The 21,593-nt window shown below is 39.9% G+C and overlaps 1 protein-coding gene across 1 annotated transcript; it reads left to right on the top strand.

Moving 5' to 3' along the window:
- Positions 1 to 5,195: 5,195 nt before the first annotated feature.
- On the top strand, positions 5,196 to 21,504 carry si:ch73-14h1.2. Its single transcript, XM_003197849.2, has 5 exons — positions 5,196 to 5,240; positions 5,472 to 5,667; positions 6,089 to 6,213; positions 18,648 to 18,742; positions 19,100 to 21,504. Exons 2-5 carry the CDS (start codon positions 5,472 to 5,474, stop codon positions 19,449 to 19,451), a joined length of 768 nt encoding a protein of 255 aa, XP_003197897.2. The 5' UTR covers positions 5,196 to 5,240; the 3' UTR covers positions 19,452 to 21,504.
- The last annotated feature ends 89 nt before the right edge of the window (positions 21,505 to 21,593 follow it).

Below are 21,593 nucleotides of genomic sequence, written 5' to 3' on the forward strand. Positions count from 1 at the left end.
AACTAACAGCTTGTAAGTTATCTGTTGGCTATGTATAAGGCACAGTTATACATTATACATTACACAGTAATTAAACTATTAACTTTTATTTAAGAAGTCATTTATAACCCATTAACTAACTGTTTATTAATGGTCTATTATTTTGTTATAATGAATAGTTATTCTAAAGTGTTACCATATTATTATTATTATTATCATTATTTTCATTTATTTAATCAAGAGATCATATTGAGACGGTACTGTCTAATCTTCCAGTGACACCTGGTCAAGACAGCAGGCAGCACATAAAGCTCTACACAAAAATCGCAACAAAACCACAAAATTACAAAATCACCATTCATAAAAGTATTCTTTAAGACGTTTTACAGAAGATTTTAATTTAAAGGTACTCAGAGTCGGAGATGTGTCAAGATTAAGCTGATTTTGCAGATCATTCCAAGCCCTAAGAGAATAAAAGGAACAAAAAAAAAAAAAAAACATTTGCCAAGTTCTGACAATACCCTTGGGACTGTTAACCGAATACAGGAAACAAATGTAGTGTGTTAATTGTTTATGTGAAATGTTAGCAAATTAGAAAGATCGGATGGTAAATCCTTTAAACTAAATAAGTACAAATGTAATTTTATCTTTTCATATAAAGATAACCAATCTAAGGAATTGTAAAAAATACACTGATGCGTCTGTGAATCTGCACCTGTGACAAAGTGTATTTCTGTGCGATTAACAGAATCTAGTTTTCTAAGTAGAGTAGCAGCTGCATGCATATCTAGATGATCACCATCATCAATTACAGTCAAGAATGTACTCTTTCTTGTGGCCTTATGGAAAACTATTTTTTGAACGGGAGAAGAAAACTAAATTTCAGCCCAAGCTTTATCAATAACTTGTCAATGTGTATATCAAAGGCTAATCTCTCGTCAATCCCTAGATATTTATTAGAGCTAACTCTTTCCATTGGTACACCATTCAAGCATGTGATTGTAAAATGGAGTTTTATATTTTTTATATATATATATATATATATATATATATATATATATATATATATATATAAATATATATATATATATATATATATATATATATATATATATATATATATATATATATATATATATATATATATATATATATATAGTTTTATTGTGTCCCGCTTTATATTAAGTGTCCTTAACTACTATGTACTTACATCAAAAAATAAATACAATGTACTTACTGTGTTTATAATGTATTTGAGAACACTTGTGGTGCTTTTGAGTTGGGATAGAGGTTGGGTTATGGACAGGTTTGGTGGCATGGGTAGGTTTAAGGGTGGGTTAAGGTGTAAGGGATGGTCAACAGTGTATTTACAAATGTAATTACAAAAGTTAATTACAAACAGTAAATACATGTATTTACACAATAAGTACATTGTAACATACTATTATTTCTGTGTAAGTAAATATTAGTTAAGGCCACTTAATATAAAGTGGGATCATTTTTTCTATTTTATTTTATTTTATATTTTTGTTTAAATAAATTAGGAAATTATTCATGGCAACTTTGATGTAATACAGTTTTCAATATTTACTTTTGGCCCTTTATAAGAAAATGTTTGGGCACCCCTGGTGTTAAGTATGATTTTATTCTGCACGGCTTTAATCCTACACAATACTTTATCCCAGTTACTGACATAATAACTACAAATAAGTAGCAAATGACTAATATATACTTAGTTAATGGTTTGTACACATTAACATAAAATATGACTGAAATTTGATATTTGTCACAGGCATGCCAGGTCTTATCCTTCTGCAATCACCTGATTCAGCATCATTACAGTCACCTGACTGATTAGCCCCGCACCTGCACGTCATGTGTCCAACCTCTTTACACCTGAAGGACTACAAGCACTAGTTGTGATGTCTTTCTGAACACTGTAATTGGTAAAAAGAGTCTTTGAAGCTGTATCATGCGTATTAATGAAGTTGCATCTCATTAACAATAGAGTGCGCTGATGGGTTTGAACCAAGTCTTTCTCATAAATTAATGTTGGAAACTCAATACTGTCACAGACTGTCAATCTCCATGCTGGAATTTACACAAAGATCACTGTGACGTTGCTTCAAAATTTATTTTCACATTGGAAAAATGAATTTGTTCAAAACAACGCAAAAACAACCAATTTTCACTTAGTGAAATATGTGTCCTAATAGTAGTTTTAGCAACGTCGGGCATATATATGTCTGTCAACATCTCAGAAAATTGTTTTTGGAGTTTTGTGACCCTTTTAAATTGACTTACCTCTCTTCTTGGGATCTCCAGTGTCTGTGTCCTTTTACCTGGTATGATTCCTCCTGGCTATTTATTTACAAAGTAAATGGAGTTTTATCCGATAAATAAATAGCTAGTAACTAGCTCTCTGTAACTCTCACATGGTCACCCACTGAAGCTAAGCAGGGCTGTGCCTAGTCAGTACCTGGATGGGAGCCCACATGGCAAAGTTAGGTTGCTGCCGGAAGTGTTAGTTAGACCAGCAGGGGGTGCTCAACCTATTTTCTGTGTGGGTCCTAATGCCCCAGTATAATGAAGGGAACTCTACTGCTCAGTGAGTGCTGTCTTTCGCATGAGACATTAAACAGAGTTCCTGACTCTCTGTGGTTTTAAATATCCCAGGATATCCTTCGAAAAAGAGTATGGGTTTAATTTGCCCACTGGCCTCTTTGCATCATGGCCTCCTAAACATCACTATATAATATATATATATAGTGATAATATTTAGGAACTTTTAGAATTTCCCATACTGAAATGTATTCATATACACATGTTAGTCTTCAAAAATCATCCGGAAAGCCTCAAAATGTAAAATCTGATAATGTTTTCACATTAAAAAGAAAAACGTTCTGCAGTAAATACAGTACATTTGTTTTTAGTTCCTATATCTTTCAATAATTAACTCTAAATAAAATATCAAAGCATCCCACCTGTTAAATATTTCAGTGTTTGGACTTTGGTATTTGCCATGTTAAACTTTCTAAGAAAAAGAGAGAACTTTAAAACGGCTGGTTATAAGCTACTGTACACAGAAACATCAATATGTGTTACAAAATACACAATCACAGCCCTTTTTATGTGAATGTGTCATTTTGAGTAGAAAATGAACTGTAATAAAGCAGAAAGTTACAAGACCTAAGATTAAAAAATAATAAAACAAAAGAAATCAAATAGAAATAATGAAATTGAATTTGAACAGTGAATTAAGTTGAGTATGTTTTACTTAATTTCACTATTTTGAAATTTTCATTCAAATATACTTAAAATTTAAAGCTAAAATTAAACACTAATACAGAATTGACTGTTTTTTTTTTTGTATTATTATTGTTAAATTCAATTCATCTTTGCTTCTACAGCACTTTTACAATGTAGATTGTGTCAAAGTAGTTTAACATAGAAACTTTAGTAAATTGAAACCTTCAGTTCAGTTTTCAATGTTTAAGTTAAGTTTAGTTCAGTTCAGTTTAACTGTCACTGCTAAAAGTCCAAACACTAATGGCTTGTTTCCACGTACTGGTACAGTACGGTACGGTACGGTATGGGTCGGTAAAGGCCTCCTTTATTAGGCTTGTGCTTCCACACCTAAAGAAGCACTTCTCACAAAACAGACGCTTTATACACATAAATACTCAAATGTTTATTACTAACTTTTCTATGAACATGAGTTGATTACAACTGCAGATCAATGAAAAATCTATGCGAAATCAGATCAATGCAAAAAAGCCTACTGTAACGACTGCGATTATATGAAATAAATAAATGCAACATATATGAACACAGACAGACCCTTACAGTCTCTGATGTGTTACCACTTACAGAAAAACTACTCACAGCATACATTTAGTCCTTATTTAGGTTCAAAAACAACACAAAATAAAGCCCACAGTTAGAGCAGACCTCTCTTATGTGACTTTAATCTTCAGCAACACGTGTACCTCTTGTTGGAGAATAATTCCCTCATTCCGAGTTCATAATAGTCCAAAAGGTAATGATAATAGTTAAACATGGCAGTTTGTTCACGTTTGCTGAAAAAATAATGTGCTCCTTTTTTTTCTGGCTTCTCCTTTGTTATTTTGCGTGTCGCTCTTGCGTTTGTCAGTTTTTTGACAGTATTGGGTTTCAAAAGCAGGTCAATAATCAAGCACACGTTATTATCATCAGCTCAAGAAGGTTGTTATTTCAAATATAGACGTGCGGCGAGCGCAGAAACGAAAGCGAAACCGCTCGCGCTTCAGTCTGGCTCGTAAAAAAATTTGGGGCACATGGTAAAATCTGCTCTTTTTCTTGCTTTGTGGCTGTTCATCAAGACGACGACAAGGTTTGTTTGAGCCCTGGTTGACCGTGGTTCGTTAATTTATGTAGATATAATTACGCTGTTATCTCCCGGCTGTGTATTTAAAACATGGCGGTTCTTTTGTTTTCATTCTGGCTTGTTGCGTGAGCGAATGACGCATCTCTGAACTCGTCTGTCAGTGGGTTCTTTTAAGAATCAGCCTCATGCTTCCCACTCCTCCATGACCACCAGAGAATCTGCTCAGGATACGGCCTGGTCCAGGATTATGGATCCAGAATTACTATTCCCTGAATTGAATTATGTAAAGTAGAACTTACATTTGTTTGTTTATTTTTCTTTCTGTTGTATTTACCTCATCACAAAGATTTCTATTTTGGTACATTGTAATCCTAAACATTGATTTACAATTAAAACTCCACTGAGTCATTTGTAATATACAGGTTGATGATATACAGTAAACATGTCTGCTTTTTCTTCTTCTTTTTTACAAAACCGAAAGTCGGCCGAGAATCCAGCAACTGATTTACTCCTGAGCAATCGAACATCTTATCACTCCAAGAATTTTGTCTAATAAAAAGTGCATATAAACTGTACCACATTCCGGCAATCTCTGTTAGTTTTAGATAACTGAATTCCGTTGGTCCATTATTAAATATTTAAGGTTACAAATCAAGGAGTGACAACCTTCATGCAAAACATACTTGAAGGTTTTATTTACTCATAACACATATATCCACTTCCTTTTACTTATCATTATACGGTAGCTATAAGGATGTTTTGGCTTTTTCTTTTCTCTTTTTTTCCATGAGGTCATTGTTTATACTCTTGGTAGAACATATATAAAATCCTGTTCTTCCTGATATTCGTCAGACTGTGTCACTTACTGGAAACGTTGCTGTTGGGTTTGGTGAAGGTCAGTGCCTTTTTTATTACATTATATTATATTATATTATATTATATTATATTATATTATATTATATTATATTATAAATTATATTTATTATATTTAGTATGTTTGATATATATTTTATAAATTTTTATTTCCGGTTATTAATTCCGATTTCAAAAATTTTTTATATTGATTTACATTGTTATAAATTGATTGATATCAATTTGCTATTAAAATGGACTTTTCTTGTTTTAGATGTATATACAGTTTGTCCTCCTGGTTTTTGTCCTGAATCTTCAGGCTGTAACTGCATACCCTCATGGACGGGTTAGTGGTGTGTGTTCATCTATGGTTCCAGGACATAATGGGACTTACTCGTCGACTAACTTAGATTCTCCATATACTGTAACCTCAGATGTCTTATACTACACTGATGGGCAGGTGATCACAGGTTAGTAATAGCGTCTGTAAAAACATAAATAAATGGTAACAATTACAATAATGTTTCTTTTTTTGGAACAAACAGTGAACTCTATACTTGTATCACAGTATTTATTAATCTTTGTAAGCATTAGTTAATAAACACAGTTAATAAGACAAAGTCATTCAATGTTAATTTCTGTTAATTTGCTGTGCATTAACTAAAGATAAACACCATCGATTAGCATTTTACATTTTGATCTATGATTGTATACAAGTATTGTTCATTCTTAGTTCATGTTAGTAAATACATTAACTAGTGTGAAAGTCTGGAAATACATGATTTTAGAGCCTTTCTTGTAGAGTTGCTATACATTTTCACACTGGAATTTAATCTGCTATTCTCCTTTTATTTAATTACTTGTTTATTAATTATACTTTTTTTTGATTAGTGACACTACAAGGGAATAACACTGAGTTTAGGGGCTTTCTTCTTCAGGCCAGAAATGGGATGGAACCAGTAGGAACTTTTACAATCGTTGGAAACAGTTCTCAATTACTCAACTGTGGAACGGAGGTAAGATATGTATAACAGTTTTCATTGTACTCGATATTGTAATGTGTGTAGGGTCCAGCCAGTTGGTCCAATGACGGTATCCACTGGTGGATGAAGGTTCACTGCATGTTCGGTCTTTCCAGTGCACAATGTTGATCTATATTAAACTTAACTCATATCTGACTCCAATTTTAGTATGAGGTGGTTTAGAATATTAATATATTTATCCTCGTTTTATCTGACTCCAATTATAAAACATTGAGAAGGTTATTTTGTTTCCTTTCACATTAGTTTAGATTATGATTGAATATTCTCTTCGGTTCATCATTTTATGTTATTCTCGTTCATTGGGATTCCAATAACATCCTGAATCTTGTACCGGCCGAGTATACAATTTCTTAAGCACAAGCATGTCAGTCTTGGTCACTAAACAGTGGCGATTGACCGCTATCCTAAAACGGCAGAACCCTACTTACTCAGATTAGGATATTTTTTATGCGGTCCCCATAGATCTGCTACCTCCTAAATCAAACAGAGCTATTTAGTCATATAGTGATCATTACTATAGAATTAAGCAGACCAGTCGTATTTAAACTATTAGTAACTTTGAATAATCACTATACTATCTAAATAGTATTATAAGTTTATCGGGTGAAGGACTATCCCCTTAGATATCCTTTTACAGTCTAAGTATACATGAATTAATGCCAATGTGTTAGTCGGAGCTCTAAAGACATCGTACAGTGTGCCGCAATGCTCCGTCTATCGTGTTCTAGTCCGCTACTAACCTGTACAGGGGCTTGTGGTGTTATGAAATTACCACAATCTACTAGAGATAATAACTAGAACTCTGTTTGAATAATTCAAAACATAACAATTTATTGGTCAGGAAAATGTATTATGCCAATTCAATCAGTCAATTCATAAACGATCAATACAAAACATCAAATTATCAAAGATAAATCCAAGATGAAAAGATGCATACCTGACTTCAAAATATACATAACATGGAGCAAGCTCCATGTTATGGGCTGATCTGGGTAAGCAGAATCGCCCTGAGCCTTTCTCAAACCTTACCTTAAATATTCCAAGAATTCCCTCAAGGAAGGGGGTGTGTGCATAACAAAAGGCATTCACACTTAGTGCTGCCTGTGGAAAAGTCACAGTGGTTCAAAAGACGCCTGAAGTTATATATTTATTGTTTTGATTATGTCTATTTCTGAGAGAATGAGACCATTGTACCAATCGCACTGAGAAATTTCAAATGATATGAAACATGATAGTTAAAGTCAGATTGGTTAATTTAGAACATTCAAACATTGAAATGACCATTTGTGTGAATTGGGGTGGTTGAAGCCGATCGCTATACAATCCTATGTTCAAAACTCTTTAAACAAGACTGCTTTCTAATATTCAGCAGTTCATTTCACATTCGTATTTAAATTTGACTGAAGTTGTTTGTATCAGGAACCACTTCCAATTTGGAGATTGTTCCGAATTTACAGGACGCTTCGACTCAATCAATTCTGCAACTGTTGATGTGGCGGACTGCTTAAAGTTGAATGAATAGTTTACCAAAAAAAAGATTTGCTTATCATTTTTCTCCAAACCTTTATCAGTTTCTCTCTTCTGTTCAAAACAAAATAATATATTTTGAAGAATACTGGAAAACTGGCTGTTTTGTGTTTGTTCATTTACAGTACATGATGTCAGCAATTTGAGAGCTAATTTGAGAGCTAAGCAAAGTGCAATTTTCAAAAAACTATAATATTTAAAAAATATATATAATATTACCATCTCTGTGTAAATGACAAAATGCTAATAACAAATCCACTTGAGGGCGCTGTCTACACTTTTAAACATTTGAGATAAAGGATACTTTTTTGTACATTTCAGATACACAACCTTATTGTACATGTCCATGAGGAGACGAGAGTAGTTGTACAGATCAGCCAGCAAACCAATTACCTAAACACAACAATAGTGTTTTCACAAGCACATTTTTTGAGAAAATGTAAAGTTCGACCTCATAGTTTTATCTTGATTTCAGATTGCCTTAATTTCTTTTGTGGAACTGTGCTTTATCGCAGTGGTTCTCAAAGTGGGGGTCGCGACCCCCCGAAGGGTCGCAGGACAATGAAGAGGGGGGGGGGGGGGGGTCGCCTGGTGATTTCCAAAAATCTGTTTATTTTTGTTAAACCATAAAAATTACCATATTTTATCCATAACCTACTGAAGAGAGGTTATTGTCTGAATTGTCGCTTATCGTTACTGTATACTATATAGTTACTATAGTAGCTTATACAGTAGTTACTAGTTCTATTGGATTGCGACCCCTGGGGTAATTACATTATATCAAAGACACAGTAATAGCATCAGATGCTGCAGATTGATTTTATAATACAAGGTAAAACTTTCGGGCACATTTACAACACTCACATACATTAAAAACAATTAAACAAAGAATAGACTCGGGTCTATTGGTGTGCGCCATTGCATGCAAGGTTTTTGTATTTATAACCACCTCAGAGGATATTGGGGGTCACGAGTCACTGGCATTGTTATTTTGGGTGTCATGGGCTGAAAAGTTTGGGAACCCCTGCTTTATCAGACTCGTACAAAACTCTGCAAAGTGAGCTAGAGTAACTGACCATGCCAAAAAAGTTGTCCAGATGGAAATAGATAGGTGAGGGAAACATGTTCGATTACATAAGGTGTTGTGCAAAATCCACACTGTATAAACTGATAATATATTATTTTATTTATTTCTTTTTATTTTATTTAACAAGGACAATGATCATTAATCAACAGTAACAACTGTTAATAAGCCACAGTTAGCCACAAGGGTTCATTTTCATCTGATTCAGTGTCTGGAATTTGATACTTAAGAATCTGATACTTGTTAAAAAAAATCATTTTAATTCTGCTTTTTACTTCCTGTGTGCACATTTTTTATTTTTCACAAGGCAATCTGGCAGAAGATTAAACGCTGGTGAGATACCAGGATTCTGAAAAGTAAACGAATCAGTTTATAAGATGGACCTTGGGAATTGATCAAATGTGTGGCTGCATTTGGGATTGAATGGTGGCAAAGCTAAGAGTAATTATTGTAATTTATGATTGTTGCAAGCAGGGTGTCATGACCGAACATGACCAAGCATCTGCGGTTGGTTCAAAACATCAAATTAAAAGATTGCACCATGTGTTGTGTGTTTTAATTTGACTTTTTTTAAACGTGTAGCTGAGCAGCTCAGTGCTGGTTTTGGTTTGTAACTGGTGAAACTAAAGATCGTTTGTAATGCGTACTTAACCAAAAGTCTCGTACCGAACGGTTCAATACGAATACGTGTGTCGTTACACCCTTAATACATATAGTTGGATGATCAGTTCCTGATATTTTGTATAATGTTTTTAATCAAAGACACCTTATTCAGTTAGTTTTGATGTGCTAACATATTTGTTAAACACATTTTATAAACATGAACGCATATAAAACTGTAAAACAAAATAAAGTTTGTATAAGCCTATACATCAGAAATAAAAGAAATCAATAATCTATAATTGAATTAGTTAATGCATAGCCATCATAAAGTGTGTTTAATTTGTAAAGATTAATCTTTAAATTGTTTTTTCTTTTAAATTCTAAAAATTGCATCAGCTTTTGCAGTATTAGATTCAAATATCAGAGAGGCCATCTCTGCTCACAGACCTCATCAGAGAAGAGGTTAAAAGTTGAAAGAAATGCTTAATACCAGCGTGAACGTGACGTAAATGTTTGAGTTTTTTTCTTTTTTTTTCTTTTTGTTTACTACATTATAATCGAAACTGGCTATCAAAATATATAAGTGGAATTGATTAAATTTAATACCCAGCCCTAAAAATATACCCCTGTAAATATCATTAGTGCGAAAGGGAACAACAATTGTTGGGTTCAGATACGGCGGTAAAACCTGGGAGATTTTATGTTTTAGTTGTTGTTTAATGATATGACATCACCAAGTATTGGTCTAGCATTAACAATACAGCATTTTTCTCATGATTTTTGGAGTTCCATTTGAACTTTCTACAAGCAAAAGAAAATTGTAGTCAACATTGTTGTCACGTACTGTACTGTAAACATCTCTGTATATCGGATCCATGAATCAGGTCTTAAAGTGACAGCATTCAAATATACCGCTTTCTGTGTGTAAAGATTTTGTTGTTGTTGTCTGTTGTTGTTGCAAACACACAAGTTCCCCTTCGGTTGGGGAACTTCAGTGCTATACAGTGGATTTGATTTTCAAAATCCACGTATTGGAAGGATTCGGTTCAGAAGCCGCTTGTCTGAAAGAGTATTGAACGGGCCAATGAATGCAATGAATTGGCAGCGTAAGCTTGCACAGGTGTGCCTCATTGCCAATTATCCCAGCATATAAGCACACCTGGAGCGAGTAAACGCCATCCTTTTTGCTTCAGAGACTTTCTGATCGAGTTGATGAGGGTTCCTCCTGCTGTGATCTAGCGATTCCGAGCGAACGAGAGCATTCTCCCGGTCCAGAGTGTGTACACGCAGCGGCAGACGGTCGAGCTGGGGTTCTCCCTTGCCTGGCGTTCCTTGGGTCCGGTCCTCCAGAGCGGTGCGTATAAAGTTGCAAACTTCACAGAAAGAGCAACACAGTAGTGCAGCACGTCCTTTTCAGGAAAGCGCTCCGACTGTGCGTTTCTGGATGCGGTGGTTTCCTGTCCTCGGATGATGGGCACGGGCACTGCGTTGTATACCTGGGGGGTCCAGCATGTTAATGCGCTGCTCGCGGGCAGTTCATGTTGTCATTGCGATGCCATGACTGTTGCGCAGTAAAGATCGCGGCTAGCCTTTGCAAAAAGGCGAACCACCCCATTTGTCCCCTGCTTTGCAGCGGGCACTCGGGCAGATCTGAGGGTTTCAGCAAGAGATAATCCGTCGCCCACGGACCCGCGGACCTCCCGCTCCTCTAAGCGCTCCATCCAAGCTTTGGGTGGGGGAAGCGATCCGTCTAACAGATGGTAGCCCTTACTCCCGATGACACCGGAGACCAGGCGTCCACCGCGGCATCGGAGGGTGGGCTTTCATTGTCCGATGATGATCCAGACCCGCTCGCCCCCTCCGGGCAGGTGAGCGCTGTCAAACGGATCCTGAAACGGACATGTTAGCCATGCTTTCCCGGGCTGCTTCGGCCGTGGGTTGGAGATGGTTTATCCCTCAGCTCCGCGGCCGGACCGACTAGAGGGGCGTTCCCTTCTTCCCGGAGGTGCACAGTAGGCTCACGCGGTCTTGAAGGGCACTTTTTTCTGCTCGTGCTGCGTGTCCCTCCACCCTCACCACTCTTGACGGTGGAACAGCCAGGGGGTATGTGGCGATTCCTCAGGTTGAGTGCGCGATGGCGGTCAATCCGCGCGGCGCCTCTTCTTGGCGGGGTCCGCCTCGTCTCCCATCCAAAGCCTGTAAGTTATCTGCCTCCCTCGGAGCTAGAGCTTACAAGGCTGCGGGCCAGGCTGCTTCCGCCTTGCATGCAATAGCCACCTACCAATGCTACCAAGCGCAGGCGCTGGCCGAGCTGCACGAGGGTGGGTCCAACCCAGGCTTATGAGCTTCGCACCACCGCCGTCTAAGCTCTTCGGACTAATTAGTCTGCTGCGTGTGCGTTGGGGAGGACAATGTCCACTCTAGTGGTCCAGGAGCGCCACCCCTGGCTGAGATGCGCGAAGTCGACAAAGTCCGCTTTCTTGACTTCCCCATATCCCTAGCTGACATGTTCGGCGACACCGTCTGTGTATTCACCCAGGAATTCGAGGCGGTGAGAGAGCAGTCTGATGAGTGATGTCTTATAGGCGGTCCGTAAGCCCGCTCCGCCCGCCGTGCCTTTCATACCTGCTCCTCGCCGAAGGCGTTCGCCTACAAGAGCTGCACCGCCCCCGCACAGGCCTCTGGTGAAGCGAGCGTGTCGAGCACCTCGGAATCAGGCAGCCCCCCCTGCCCAGAACGCCGCTAAGTCCGGCAACAGACCGCGAAGCGTCCCTGGGACAGGCCATCTGGAGAAGAGGGAACTTGCTCTCCCCATTGCCAACGGCACTTTTTACTGCCATGAAAACATCAATGAAAGAGAACTTTTTCCCTTCCCTGGATGTGACAGCACGAACCTTGCCAGTCCGCGCCGAACCGAGCCTTCCGGCTCGCAGGTTCTACGTGCTTCGCCAGTGGTTTACGAGCGCTGGGGGGACGGTCTCCTTTCCCTCAGCCCTCTAGCCTCCTCTCCGGAGTCAGGGTGCGGAGCCAGAGCGAATCGCTCTCCTCCAGCTCTTCCGTGGGACCCTCGTGCTTCCCGGATCAGCACACCCACTCCACGCTGCCCCACCGCTGATATGTCAGCGATTGTAGCGATGATTCCATTAGCGAGGGCTCTGCCTGCCTGGTTAGCGCGGGCCAGCCCCTCGCGGTGGCTCATACACACAATCAGACTCGGTTACGCGATTCAGTTCGCGAAGCGGCCCCCAAGTTCACGGTCGTGTATTTCACCAGGGTCAACCCCTGTCCGCCCCTGTCTTGCGAGAGGAGATTGCTGCCCTCCTGGCGAAGGGTGCAATCGAGCCAATTCCTCCAGCCGAGATGGAGAGTGGGTTTTTCAGCCCATACTTCATCGTACCCAGAAAGAGCGGTGGGTCACGACCAATCCTTTTGCGCGTTTTGAACCGCTGTCTGCACAAGCTGCCGTTCAGAATGCTCACGCAGAGGCGCATTCTCCAAAGCGTTCGTCCTCGGGATTGATTTGCAGCCATAGACCTGAAGGACGCATATTTCTATGTCTCCATTCTTCCACGTCACCTCCAGTTTCTGCGGTTTGCGTTCGACGGTCGAGCGTGGCAATACAAGGTCCTCCCCTTCGGGCTCTCCCTGTTTCCGCGGGTCTTCACCAAACTTGCGGAGGGTGCCTTAGCGCCCCTTCGGCTCGCGGGCATCCGCATACTCAATTATCTTGACGACTGGCTGATTTTAGCCAACTCGCGGGAGCAATTGATTATGCACAGGGACAAGGTGCTTCGGCATGTCCGCCTACTGGGGCTTCAGGTCAACCGAGAAAAGAGCAAACTCGCCCCCGTGCAGAGGATCTCTTTTCTCAGGATGGAGCTGGACTCGGTCACCATGGTAGCGCACCTCTCAGAGGAACTGAAGCGCTCGCCTGTTGCTGGGCTGTCTGAGAGAGCTCGACAGCAAACTAGTGGTCCCACTGAAGTTCTTTCAGAGGCTCCTGGGGCATATGGCTTCCGCAGCCGCCGTCACACCGCTCGGATCGCTCCATATGAGACCACTCCAGCACTGGCTTCACGATCGGGTCCCAAGACGCGCATGGCACGCAGGCACACATTGAGTCTCTGTTACTGCGCCCTCAGCCCTTGGAACAACCCCTCGTTCCTACAGGCCTGTGTGCCTCTAGAACAGGCGTCCAGCCATGTTGTTGTTTCAACAGATGCTTCCAACACGGGTTGGGAGGCCGTGTGTCGCGGGCATGCAGCTGCGGGCCTGTGGAAGGGTGCCCAGTTGCATTGGTATATCAATCGCCTAGAGCTGTTGACAGTGTTCCTTGCTCTCCACCGCTTTTTACCGGTGCTGGAGCGGCAACACGTGCTGGTCAGGACGGACAGTACAGCGGCGGCGGCATATATCAACCGCATGGGGGGTATGCGGTCTCGCCGCATGTCTCAGCTCACCCGCCGTCTGCTCCTCTGGAGTCACCCGCGGCTGAAATCGCTGCGCGCCATTCATGTTCCAGGCACGCTCAACCGTAAAGCCGATGCGCTCTTACGGCAGCTGTTACGCCCTGGAGAATGGAGACTCCACCCCGAGTCTGTTCAGCTGATATGGGCGCGATTCGGGGATGCCCAGATAGATCTGTTTGCTTCCCCTGAGAACGTTCATTGCCAGTTGTTTTTTTCCCTGAACGAGGGCTCTCTCGGCACGGATGCACTGGCCCACAGCTGGCCTCGGGGCATGCGCAAATATGCGTTTCCCCCAGTGAGCCTGCTCGTGCAGTTTCTGTGCAAGGTCAGGGATGACAAGGAACAGGTTCTGCTAGTTGCGCCCCTCTGGCCCAACCGGACCTGGATATCAAAGCTCTCCCTCCTCGCGACAGCCCTCCCCTGGCAGATCCCTTTGAGAGAGTATCTACTTTCTCTGGGACAGGGTACCATCTGGCACCCTCGCCCCGATCTTTGGAACCTCCACGTGTGGTCCCTAGACGCGAGGAAGACTTAGGTAACCTACCGAGTGCGGTGGTTAATGCCATCACTCAGGCTAGAGCCCCCTCCACGAGGTGCGCCTGAAGTGGAGTCTATTCACTGAATGGTGCGTCTCTCGCAGAGAAGACCCCGAAACTGCCAGATCAGTATTGTGCTCTCTTTCCTCCAAGAGAAGTTGGACAGCAGGCTGTCGCCCTCCACTCTCAAGGTTTACGTGGCCGCCATCTCCGCTTATCATAACGCGGTAGCTGGCAGCACCGTGGGAAAGCACTACCTCATCATCCAGTTCCTCAGGGGTGCTAGGCGAATTAATCCATTCCGCCCCCCTCTCATGCCCTCTTGGGATCTCGCCCTCGTTCTCACGAGTTACGCGCAGATCCCTTTGAGCCACTCGATTCAGTATCTCTAAGATTTCTGTCCCTGAACACAGCTCTGCTGGTCGCGTTGGCCTCCATCAAGAGGGTCGGGGACCTGGAGGCATTTTCGGTCAGTGACTCGTGCCTGGAATTCGGGCCGGACTACTCTCACGTTATCCTGAGACCCCGCCCGGGTTATGTGCCCAAGGTTCCTACCACCCCCTTTAGAGATCAGGTAGTGAACCTGCAAGCGCTGCCCCCGGAGGAGGCAGACCCAGCCCTTTCCTTACTTTGTCCAGTTCGCGCTCTGCGCATTTATGTGGACCGTACTCAGAATTTTAGATCATCTGAGCAGCTCTTTGTCTGTTATGGCGGTCGGCAGCAGGGAAGTGCCGTATCGAAACAAAGATTTTCCCACTGGATTGTGGAGACCATTTCACTCTCTTAGTCGAGCAGAAGTGTGTGTCCCCCGGGAGTGCGTGCACACTCCATTCGGAGCGTTGCATCCTCTTGGGCGCGTGCACGCGGCGCATCTCTAACAGACATTTGTAGAGCTGCGGGCTGGGCGACACCCAACACATTTGCAAGGTTTTACAATCTGCGAGTGGAGCCGGTTTTCTCAAGGGTATTAGATAACCCTTTGGTAATTGAGGAAAAAATTCGGTAGGGTGTTGAAACATGCTTGCTGCGCCATTCTCCCTAACACGGAGGTACGTGCGCCTTTTTATCTGTCAGTAAAGTTCCCCGTCAGGTGAGCCCAGCAGAGTCCTCCGTGGCCCCCAGCACTGACTCAGCGGAGGAGTCACCTGCTGGCCCACTACTTTGTAGGTCTGCCTGCTGGTCAGCCCGTGTTTTGGATATAGGTGCCTGCTATGCGTGATCCCCACTAGGCGATCCCATATGCTTATTCTGCCACGGTTAAGTCCCCCCCCTGGGTGGACCCGTGTCTTCCCTCTTCGCTAACCACTTTTCTTCTATGTGTACTCCCCCTTCATAGGGCTAGTCCATATGTAAATTCTGCCATCTATCCCCCCTTGGGTAGCGGATGGCCTCCGCAGCGTCCTCCCTATCGGGATTGCACGCTTCCCAATGTACTGTCGTATTTTCCTAGTATTATCTAGATGCTCACGGCTTCCCAAAAAATATATCTAAATCGGTAAAACTTCTGTTGAAGTAGGATAAATTAGGGCCAGGGACACGTTGGGGGACCGCGCCTCCCATGATGTGGGTGCGTCACGCTTGCTTGACTATTCCCTCATCGGGGGCGTTGGTAAGGTTTAGTCATTATGGCGCTTTCCATAGTCTTCCCATACGTGGATTTTCAAAATCAAATCCACTGTATATACTCCGTGCTATACTCCGTCGCCATAATGACTAACCCTTAGCTCAGGGGTCGGCAACCCAAAATGTTGAAAGAGCCATATTGGACTAAAAAAAACAAAAACAAATATGTCTGGAGCCGCAAAAAATTAAAAGCCTTATATAAGCCTTATAATGATGGCAACACATGCTGTATGTATTTATATTAGCTATATTAGCCTACTATAAAAATGACTTCGTTGGCTACAAATACATACTGAGCCTTCATGATTAAATGTTCATTTCCCTGCAGTGCATCCTGTAGAGAATGACGCGCCACGTGACTACTCTGTTGTACGATGCCGTCTCAAGTTTAACTTAATTACAGTATATTAATGAATTGTTTAATGATCAAGTTTAACTTCATTACAATATTAATGCATTATGTTTAATGATCAAGTTTAACTTCATCACAATATTAATGCATTATGTTTAATGTTCAAGTTTAACTTCATTACAATATTAATGCATTATGTTTAATGTTCAAGTTTAACTTCATTACAATATTAATGCATTATGTTTAATGTTCAAGTTTAACTTCATTACAATATTAATGCATTATGTTTAATGATCAAGTTTAACTTCATCACAATATTAATGCATTATGTTTAATGTTCAAGTTTAACTTCATTACAATATTAATGCATTATGTTTAATGTTCAAGTTTAACTTCATTACAATATTAATGCATTATGTTTAATGTTCAAGTTTAACTTCATTACAATATTAATGCATTATGTTTAATGTTCAAGTTTAACTTCATTACAATATTAATGCATTATGTTTAATGTTCAAGTTTAACTTCATTACAATATTAATGCATTATGTTTAATGTTCAAGTTTAACTTCATTACAATATTAATGCATTATGTTTAATGTTCAAGTTTAACTTCATTACAATATTAATGCATTATGTTTAATGATGAAATTAAATTTTGATGAAATTAAAGAAATCAGATTTTTTTTAATGTTTTTTTTATTTTGAGGATTCAAAAAAACAACATCAAAATGAACGTGCACAACGTGCCCCTTATCTGGGCAACAAACAGTGCAATAAAATGCAGCCTGCCATTTCCATTTCAAGATCAGCTCGAGTCATTCCTGGGAATGTGCTCAATAAGGAAGGGTCAATCTCCAGGGGTGTGTGTCAAGGAAAGTCAGTCTCGTTTTTTGCTTTCGCAACTCGCAAAATCTGCTCCCAAATGCAGTTTGCATATCAACGATCGCACCTTGTAAATAATCACCGTTGAGTGAGTGATCGGGATTGGCTTCTTTGAATTCTCTCAGGGAGGGAAAATGAGAAAGCGTGCCCCGCCGTACATCTTTGGCAAAGACAGCTTGCGCTCCATGGCGCATCACACAGCCGCCGGTTTGTTTACAACAGCTACCTGCCTGGCATCCCGCCCTGCTGATCGAAACGTGTGTCGCAGGCTATGACGCAAATCTTCGTTGACAGAAATGTTGAAATTAAATATTCTACACACTTTTACAGCATTGGAAAACGTTAAGATTGTTTGTCCTCCTATAGAAACCATATTAAAACAAAAAATATATTTACCTCCCTCATCGTTTTCCATTTTCAAACATATTTTGAAAAAGTTCCAGGGAGCCACTAGGGCAGCGCTTAAGAGCCGCATGCGGCTCTAGAGCCGCGGGTTGCCGACCCCTGCCTTAGCTGTTTGAAAGTCTCTTCAGCTTAAAAGGATAATGTTTGCTCACTCCAGGTGTGCTTATATGCTGGGATAATTGGCAATGAGGCACACCTGTGCAAGCTTACACTGCCAATTCATTGCATTCATTGGCCCGTTCAATACTCTTTCAGACAAGCGACTTCTAAACCGAATCCTTCCCATACGTGGATTTTCAAAATGAAATCCACTGTATAGCACTGAAGTTCCCCTCCTCGGGGAACGAAGGGTTACTTCTGTAACCTCGAACGTTCTATGTACAGTAACAGCACCTTACTGTTTTGCTATGTAACCTAAGGGGATAGTTCACCTAAAAATGAAAAATCTGTCACTGTTTACTCACCCTTTACTTGTTCCAAACAAACTTGTTTGTTTGTTTGTTGTTCTGTTAACCACAGTATACTGAAGAATGTTTGAAACCTGTAATCATTGATGCCTTTAGTATTTGCTTTCCTACTATAGAAGTCAATGATTATAGGTTTAAAACATTCTTTATTATATCTGCCTTAGAATAAACTGCTTTGGAACAAGTAAAGGGTGAGTAAACAATGACAAAACTTTCATTGTTGGGTAAACTTTCCAATTATTTTAATGTTCAAAATCTACCATTTATTATTAACAAAATACAAGATTAAACACTTCATTCTTTTTTCGAATAAACTTGTTTTTTTTTTTTCATAAGACTACCAGAACATTATCACACAACACAAAAAACAACACGAACAAGACAATACACACTCTGCTGTACTACACTCACCTTAACATAAAGCAACATTTGGTAAACTATATTTTTATATTTCAGGGCTCAGCAGTCAGTCATAACTCAAGTACATTAAAATCAACAGTTGTGGCTCAGTGGAACGCTCCTAACATTAACAACACGGATATTCAGTTCAGGTAACATATATTTCACTTGTTCAGACTGTTATGCTTATATTCCCTTTGAATTATATCAGTTTGATGCATTAATTAAAACCTGTCATCAACGTTTCTTTCAGCTAAAAAGTAACCTAATCAGACCAAATGTTATTTTTTGTATGTCATGTGACTATATTGTGTTAATTGTTATATATTGTGTTAATGAACAGTGTAGATGTAGGTGTAAATGCAGTATGTGGCAATCAATTACATATTGAGTCTGCATTATTTTCTATTAATTTACCCAAGTTTAGTGAAATGGAACTGTATTGCAGTCAAGATTTTAGCTGTGCTTTTTCTGCTGTCTAAGTGTAAATAAACTTGATGCTTTTGCAGGGCAACTTTTGTCCAGAATTTCTCTGTCTATTGGGTTGGTGTTGCAAGTCCTCTTATTAGATACCTGGCCACAGATCCTCTAAATTCAACAATCTTCCCACCAAATTCAACAGGCCTCCCCCCAAATCCAACAGGCCTCCCACCAAATCCAACAGACCTCCCACCAAATTCAACGAGCCTTCCACCAAACTCAACAGTTTTTCCACCAAATTCAACAGTCCTTCCACCGAATTCAACAGTTTCCACAACCCATACGACAGTTCTGTCACCAGCCACCACAAAACGCAACAGCAGTCCATCAGTGTCTGTCACCATGTGTCTTCTTCTTCTGCCTCTGCTGGCAATATTTTAAAACTGGAAAAAACTTTACAAAATCAGCTTTAAAAAAAACACTTCACTATCAATGATATTATTTTAAAGGTGCCATTTAAACAATGAAAGTCTTGACATACCTAGGCATGGCTGAATAATCAGACTTCAGTACATGCTGAAATGACTTGCTGTGATCCTCAAACACCAATGTTTTTCCTTTTCTAATGTATATCCTGTGAGTGTAAAATCTCCTATAAGGTTAAAAACAGGGCATTCGGAACAAATCACAAACTCTGACGCTCCACACAGGATCATTGATGTGCTCGTCCCAGGTTGCATTTGATTGACCACAATATTTCCTAGTGAGATTACAACAAAGATATTTTCTCACTTAATTTTAAGTCTATCTAAGCTTATATTAAACATGCTATGTGTGTGGCACAAGATACGCGTAACTGGAGAGGCAGAGGGACTAAAAAGGGGCAGTTTTGTGAAGCAGGCAGCAACCACAGAATGTTCCCAACTTGTCATAGCACAAAATGCAGGATATACAGATTGTCAATTTATTCAGTGCTAGTTTGAGGTCTGTTTTGATGTATATTTTTTATTTTTAACATGTATATTGTGAAATTTCTTGTGTATGTTTGTGATGAGGCAATGCACACATGTAAACTTTTGAGTATAAGTGTTTAATGTACTGTACGTTTATATCATATCACTCAGCTTTTGTGAGTGCTCTTTTGAGTGGAAGGACGCCAAAACTTTACAACTTTAGAAAAGTCATGTGTTTAGGTAGAGGTTAATATTAATTTATTTAATATACAACTCTTAATACATCTCTGTCTGTCCCTTTTGTTAAGTTGTATTGTAATGAGCCGATAACTCAGGAGAAAGGCTACTATAGTTTCATAAAAGTGTCTCACTCATTTTTTTCAGCTAGTAAGTTTTTTAAAATCTTTTTGACAAATCAAGTGTGATTATTTTGCATGTGTGTATTTCAGAGTACATCACAGTGTATTTGAGCAGGCGGTAGCTATGTTTCCATCCAAAGATGCAAATAAAAGACATGCCTAATAAAGCAGCATTTCCAATCAGTCAAAGAGAAAAAAAATTGTCCCTTCCTGATTAACTGGCACCAAATATCAACAGTATGAGAAGCTGTGTGAATCTTTTTTTTATTTAATAAACGACTTTCACCTCAGAAGACAGTATGCTGACACGTAATGAACACGTGGTGGCGTTTGAAGGTGTCAGACACGGAGGACAGATGCGCTTGACAGTTCTGGAGGTAATTAATAATATCATAACACTAATACTGAAATAATCAGAATGACCAAAATAACATTTCAGATGTTTTGCAATGTGCTCAGCCTCCTGGTTTGTCCATTCATGCACATCACATGATCTCTCTCTTATAATGTGCTTACTGGAATGTAAAATTGTTTCCATCATAGTTTATGCACATCTTTTCATATCAAATTAAAACTTTATCCAACTCAGTTATGCGCTCAGTTATGTTTTTTTATGCGCAAATCCAAAATGTGCATAAAAAGAGGTGGATGGAAACATAGCTATTGACACAAGATGGAGCATCAGTGCAGAGCTCATTAATATTCACAACCATTCCAAATATGGTCAAAAGTAAGCTTGTCATTCTAGGGGTAATTTTATAAATTTATAAATGAGCATATAAAACCAAAATTTCTGGAGAATGTTTGAACTTACCTAAGCCACATTCCTACTTTGCAGATATCAGAGAACAATTTAACTCGTTGATTCAATGCAGTAAATGGCACCTTTAAATTTTATACTGGGCTTGGGTAAAATATGGACAAATTCAACAGTTGGGTTTGAGATACGGTAAAAATATATTAAAAATAACTCAGGAGATGTTTATTATATATATTTTACTCAAATTGGATGTCAAATTTGTTTTGAAACAAAGCTAAAACAACCCTTTTCTATGGTCAGGGCCATTATAGCAAGTAATAATTCATTTTATAGCTGTTCTAACACAAAATGTCATTGTTCTGTTATATTTATATGTAGTGTATATAATAAAACCTGAATGAAATAAATGTATTTGTATCTCATATCTTGACTGTTTAATACCCAAAGCATGGAACTGAAAGCAGCTTTAGTTTACAGTGTGTTTGTGTGTGAAAAAAACTGCAAAAACAGA

This window comes from Danio rerio, chromosome 2, assembly GCF_049306965.1.
Source record: "Danio rerio strain Tuebingen ecotype United States chromosome 2, GRCz12tu, whole genome shotgun sequence".
NCBI lineage: Eukaryota > Metazoa > Chordata > Actinopteri > Cypriniformes > Danionidae > Danio > Danio rerio.

Coding starts and splice junctions, on each gene's coding strand:
- si:ch73-14h1.2 (XM_003197849.2), top strand. CDS start 5,472: ATGTATATACAGTTTGTCCTCCTGGTTTTTGTCCTGAATCTTCAGGCT. Junction 6,214..18,647: donor TACTCAACTGTGGAACGGAG/GTAAGATATGTA, acceptor TTTATATTTCAG/GGCTCAGCAGTCAGTCATAA. Junction 18,743..19,099: donor AACACGGATATTCAGTTCAG/GTAACATATATT, acceptor ATGCTTTTGCAG/GGCAACTTTTGTCCAGAATT.